General features: G+C 32.2%; 1 protein-coding gene across 1 annotated transcript; it reads left to right on the forward strand.

The window, feature by feature from the left end:
• Cog4 (conserved oligomeric Golgi complex subunit 4) lies at nt 1-3584 on the forward strand. Its single transcript, XM_018502455.1, has 10 exons — nt 1-149; nt 368-565; nt 657-1031; nt 1117-1325; nt 1418-1613; nt 1684-1931; nt 2001-2223; nt 2336-2602; nt 2679-2864; nt 3236-3584. The coding sequence occupies exons 1-10, from the start codon at nt 87-89 to the stop codon at nt 3491-3493; spliced, it is 2223 nt and encodes a 740-aa protein (XP_018357957.1). The 5' UTR covers nt 1-86; the 3' UTR covers nt 3494-3584.
• Nucleotides 3585-6932: the final 3348 nt, after the last annotated feature.

Here is a 6932-nt window from a genome sequence, read left to right on the forward strand (position 1 = left end):
ATACGTAACGTATGGAAAATATCAAGTGCCTCAGCACTATAAAATAAATAATTAAGTCGTCACCAATTAATTGACTTACTGATAATATGGATCTGCCGGTAAACGAAGAAAATCTGCAAAGAATATTGGACAAATTGTCTGAAGACGAGGTTCGAATTGCAATCACATTAATATTTGATTATATAATATTTATGAGCTGCTTAAATCTCTACGATACATCTCTTTAGAACTAAATGCAATATTTTTGTGTAATTTTTTGATATTTTCTCTAGATCTATTGTACTACATGTGAAGAAGCATCATTATATATAAAAATTTGCATAAATTCCACTATATATTTCATAGAAAAAAAATTATAATTTTTTAGATTTCTATAAAGAAAAATCTGGATACAATTCTTACCCGACGATGTCACGTGGAAGCAAAACTGCAAAATATTAGCAAGGTACTACCAAATGTTGTACTGATACGAACAGAAGGAGAGAAGTTTTGTGATATGATCGCTCGTACCAACGAATTAGCTGAAAATGTTAGCGCTAAAGTGAGACAGTTGGACTTAGCAAGAGTATGTCACACTGCAATGAAAACATTTTTAGATAAGTCATACAATTTTCAGTTTCTTATAAGTGCTTAAATTCTACAATTTTATTTTACAGAGCAGAGTGTGCGAGTGTCAAAGTAGAATAAATGATATATTAGATTTGCAATTATGTAGTGAAGGAGTAGCGACTGCGCTGCGTAACGAGGATTACGAGCAAGGTGCTGCACATGTTCATCGTTATTTAGCAATGGACCAACAATTACTGGAGAGAACAGCCGAAGATGTATCAGGAGATCATACTAGTATTAGCAGTTCCCTGGTCACTTTGCAACAAGCTGCAATGGAATTAAGGGCCGTTGTTACACATAAATTTGACGAAGCTGTGAAATCTGAGGATCTCGCATCCGTCGAGAGATTTTTCAAGATATTTCCGTTGTTGGGGATGCACTTAGAAGGATTAAAGAAGTTTTGCAGTTACTTGTGCACCAAAGTATATAATATTGTGTAAAATTATATTTGTTAAAATTTTATTAGGAAGATGGCATTGTTTGATTTTTCATTTTTTTTTATATTAGCTACATGAGACTGCACAGAAGAATCTACAAGCAGCACTAGAAATTAAAAGTAATGACAAGAGAGCAGCTGTTATTTTTGCTGACACCATGACTCTCTTGTTTGAAGGGATTGCACGTATTGTAGAAGTGCATCAACCGATCATTGAGACTTATTATGGCCCTGGTCGACTATTAATGACAATTTCGATTTTACAGAAGGAGTGTGATAGGTAAGAATAGCACATACAATAAACTGTATATAAAATTGTAGATGACCTTCTCTACATATTAAAAAAAATTAATTTATACTTTTTACAACTAGGCAAGTCAAGAAGATTGTTATAGTATTTACGAAACATAGATGTATATCCAAGAATGTACAAATGATAAATGAGTACTTGCGAAAACCGAGTCCTGAAAGGCTTGACCCTAAGGAGCTTGATCTTCTTTTAGGAGAAATTACTATAATGCATTCAAGGGCAGAACTTTACATACGTTTCTTAAAAAGAAGAGTTAAGGTATTTGACTGTCGTCAGTATGTTACATAAGAAATTAGCCATGTAGATTCATGTGTTGTTTGTTTTGCAGAACGATATAGAGATCAGTACCACAGATGAAGCGCAACGTACAGAATTGCTTAACGAATTTGAAATGACAATAAACAACTCCGAATTGGCACATGGCATGCAAGAGCTGCTTGGTGCCTATCTTGCATTAGAGAGGTATTTTCTCGAGGAAAGTGTGAATAAGGCTTTAGGAATGGATGCATTAGATCCAGATCAACAAACTTCTAGCATGGTCGATGATGTATTTTTCATTGTACAGAAATGCATACGGTATATATTGCCAGATTTATGTATACGATATGTATATTGAAAATTATAATGAATGTAATGTCTACACAGACGGGCTATGTCGAGTTGGAGTGTAGACGGCGTTTGCGCTGTCGTTAATATGGCTTGTGGCATTTTGGAAGGCGAGTTTGCGAATAGATTGAGGAACAGATTGCGTCAAGGTTATCCAGCAGGCTACCTGGATCTGGCGCAAGCGTACAGTGCTCTCCAGACGAGTATACAACATGGTCGTTTACAAACGTCAGATACAGAATGCGCCCGTCTTATGTTCTTGGTAAAAATTTTTTCTACGATTTTACATGTTATTTTCATATTAATATATTACTAAACAGTTTATTATACGTCTATCTGTAATTTTATATTTATAATTATTCATATTTATTTAGGCGTACTTAAATAATACCGATGTGAGCACGGAATATGTGGAAACATTATGCAAGAGTCTTGGTGCAGAGATAGATGCAACGTTTCCCAATATGCAAAAGAAGGATAGAGGCAAAATTGACAGTTGTTTGTCCAGTCTAAAGGGAGTTATATTGATTTTACGAGGCATCATCGATTGCGGTCTAGAACAGTTGCGCGTCAGCGCTGTAAAACCTAGAGTCACTCCGTGGCTCGATGCGTTTCTATCCATTGATCATCACATCAATGAGGTATATCCTACAAGAATAAGTAAACTTTGTGTCTCCAAATGTATATAACGAATGATTAAATACATAACGAATTCAGGATGAATTATTGAGATACGAAACGGACGAGCCATTTGTTCAGACATTAATCACAAACCTAGAGGGTCTACTTCGAGGATTTAAGGATAGTTTAACAACTTCTAACTACGATGCACTTATTGGACTTCTAACTGCGGAAGTTACGGCTCGTTTAGAAAAAGTAGTTTTGAAATCGACCTTTAATCGGGTACCTATATTGGATTTTAATTATTCTTTTATAATCTTTTAGCAATAGTAATCTATTGGAAATAGTTTTATCTAATTAGTAAGTTATATATAACTCATAAAAAGAAAAACGACAAATATAAGTACAGCAATATAGAATTACGTAATTATAATAAATAAAAACTGGCTACAAAAAGAGTTGAAATGTACTACTGTTAAATGATTTATATTTCTACTTATGATTAATTAATTGTGTAGTATTTTATCATTTATACCACTTATATTTGCCGTTTTATCTCTTAATGTTTTTATCTAATTTCTTACAAATATCCATATGCTCATAAATTTAATTTAGCGCAATATAATATACCCGAATAAATCTGTATGTTGTAGGCAGGAGGTCTGATACTGGACAAGGAAATAAGATCGCTAGCCAGTTACTTAGCAGCCGCCACATCTTGGTCGGTGAGGGACAAATTTGCGCGCTTAACACAGATCGCTACTATTCTAAGTATAGAAAAGATAGAGGAATTAGCCGATTACTGTGGCGCGGACGCGATAGCATGGCGATTAACGCCGTCGGAAGTGCGCCGTATTGCTTCCCTAAGAATAGACTTCCGACCGGAAGACATCAAGAGACTGAAATTGTGACTTGTTACTCTTTATAACGCTGCAATATCGAACTATAAAGCCGTGTGCTTGTAGAATATGCATTTGAATACTATGTTTTACATATATGTACATAGAACGATCAATATATATAATATATTATTTATTACGATATGCAGATAACGTTTGTTTTTCAATCGCTTTAGAATATTATTTTTATTTTGGAGCTTATCTTTTTCCCATGAACGCTATAATGCGATTTAATTAAATCTCGCATTTAATTAGAAATCATAAAACTGCAAATTGCATTAACAAAAAATACTGCAATAGAAAAAAACAAAAGCCAATTATATGAACAATGTAAGGGTGGTGATGAAAAAGATTATTAATATAAAATAGAAATTAATTACGATATGTTTCAATTTCACTAACAAGAAACAGTTTCACAACTGTATCCAGCACCGATTTGATTCTCCGTGAAATATGTTGTTAAACATAAAAATCTAAAAGACACATATTTTTTTTATACATACGTTAACTCATGTTAAAACACCCCTTTGAAAAAAAACGGTATTTCTCTTTCGAGCTGAACACCGTCGGAAATATAAAAGATGAAAAAAAATTTTTAAACAATTGTACGGTTCAAGAGTACTTGAAAGTTGTATGAAGAAAACACTTTTTTTTAGTTTTTTTGTTTAACAATATATCCTACAGTTTTCTCAACTTTTTCAAATCTTTTTTTATCGAGTTAAAGATTTTTTTTTCCAAATTCAACTATGTATACTAAAGTTATATTACAACGTATTTTCGAGAATTAATTATAAACGCTATCCGTGCTCATGTAAGTAATTATCGTCGAAACAATAATTTAATTTCTTCCATGAATAAAAATTAAAAACAATTTTATTCGAAATCCATCCTCTTGTAATAAAATTATTGTATAAAATTATATTTTTGAAAAATGAATTTAGAAACTACTGTCGCATTTAGAAGTTAACTGAATTGTTGGAAAATATCACGTTTGAAGAATTTGTGATATGTAATGAATATATAACACAACACAAAAGAATTACATTATAACATTGAAAATGTGACATAATATGCAACAAGAATACATGTAAAATTTCTTTCTGATGTAAAATTACATACAAAATGTTCGGAATGCGTATAATAAAACAATTTTGTTACGATGCAATGTGAAATATGTGCATGGGTATAATCGATAAAAATGACTATTACGTAAAGTTTCTTATTAATCGAATAGCAATTGCAAAGCTTATTTTGCTTTATTTAATTTATATAAGTAACCAAAACCAAAAAGATTGTGTTAATAAATTTATTATATATATCTTTCAATTAAAAAAGATATCAATTATTGACATATTTTACCGAAATTATATTTTCACAAGATTCAAACAAAATACACACAAAAGATAGGCAAAGCTTTAGTGCACAACAATGATCAAATAAAAAAATATGCAACAAATGAAATAATCTCATCAATTCTAGTACACAATTCTAATACACAATTTTTATTCTTGTTTCAAAGCGAGTCTCGTATAATTATATTATTATTTCTCTACACGACAATATACATATCAAAAAATATTTTGCAATATCGCATCTATTTTAATAATATAATCAAGTAAATCGGGTAATATATTTAATTGTGTGTATAAATTCTAATTCCCGTTTTACTTTATCAAAGATCGCGTTATAAGGATTCCTCTGTAGGGAAGGAAACAAATCCCAGATTTCCAGACTGCTCCCGATAGCAGGTATTTCAGTAGCAAGTTAACAACTGTCCTTTTACCCCTTTTACCACATCTTTGCATAATACAAGTATAATGCAATTTCCAAATATTTTGATGATAATTTAATCGATATTCATCAGTTTTTTGGTATATGAAAGCAAGATTCGCGCGAGAAAATATATTCTTCCATTATTAAATACATCTTTTTATTACTAAAAGATATGGATGAAACGATTTCTATCAAAAAGTGGTTATAAATGATTACATTTCGAAATAATAAAATACATACATTTTTATTATAATTTATTAAATGCGCGTACAAAAATTCTCAGGTACCGACTGTTCGAGGCAAATCAAACCGATAACAATAAGACATCAATTAATTTCATAATCAATTATAAATATTTTACTAAATATTAAAAAAATCTTAATAATTAAAAAATAATATAAAATATCTTATTTATTTGATAGTATATTACATGCAGTACGCAATTACATAAATCTAAAATGTTGTATTATACATATAAAGTTTGCCATACTTGCGTTTCCTGCATGTTTACCTAATAAATGACGAATTATGACGATTTCAAGCGGTAACAAATCATGACCATTTTAGTGTCATCATCTCCCGGACTAGAAGGGAAATGGCTACCACATAAGTTGTTAGAAAATACCATTTTGAATCGTTTGACTATTGCGACTTTTTTGCTTGCCAGGCAAAGAAAAACGAGTTTTTTGTGATGCATCGTGACCGGCGATGAAAAATGGATTTATTTTGATAATCCCAAGCGGAAAAAATCATGGGTGGACCCCGGCCAACCATCCGAGGACAAATATTGAGATACGCGTTTTAACTATAAATTATTAGTAGTATATATGAGCGCCAAATAGATGTTTCGCGTCAGTTGAATATGGCAAATGAAAAGAGAAAAGTACAATAATAATATAAGCTTTTTTACCAATTAAACGACACGCCGAAAGTATTTTTCGCAATACTCGTTCGGTCGCATCAATCAAAAGTAGTACGCCGCTTTAACTTTGACGATGTATGAAGTTGACGGCGCGTAAAAAACGACGCCGTTTCGCCATCTTAATAAGATGCGATGGACATTCGTCTCGTCCGTCTCGTGTCCGCCACGATCTCATTAAGTTAGCGAAGCGGCGTCGTTTTTCGCGCAAAAAATCACCGAACAATCAATGTACTACTAGATCTACATTACGCGATATACGAAATAAATACAAAGTCAATTATACTTCGTGTGGCATTAAATTGTTAGAAATTTCACGCCCGTGAAAACATAGCGGTATTAATAATATACACAAACATATTTTATTAATACGTAAAAAATATTTTAAACTTTTCGAGAATTAAAAAGCGATCGGATTTGAACATTGCTCGTGTCGCGTGTGAAAATATTAATAATTTGATAATATTTATTAGTTACCTTGTTAATATATAATTCGAACGATCCTTTCGAGCCGTTTCCCGTCGTTTTATTCTCTACAGGCATTAGGATATTTCTGGAAATCAGGATTCGGATCAGGATACTTCTGCAGGAAAGGTCCATGATTGACTCGAAGCCAGGGGTGCGAAGTGCGAACTATTCCAACGTAATATTAAGGCCCGTCTACAATACCCGGAGTAAGAAGTAAGAGTAAGAAATTGACCAATCACAGTCGAATGTGAGAAGAATAATCGACTGTGATTGGTCAATTTCTTACTCTTA

Source organism: Trachymyrmex cornetzi, unplaced genomic scaffold (genome assembly GCF_001594075.2).
Source record: "Trachymyrmex cornetzi isolate Tcor2-1 unplaced genomic scaffold, Tcor1.1 scaffold147, whole genome shotgun sequence".
NCBI classification, from domain to species: domain Eukaryota; kingdom Metazoa; phylum Arthropoda; class Insecta; order Hymenoptera; family Formicidae; genus Trachymyrmex; species Trachymyrmex cornetzi.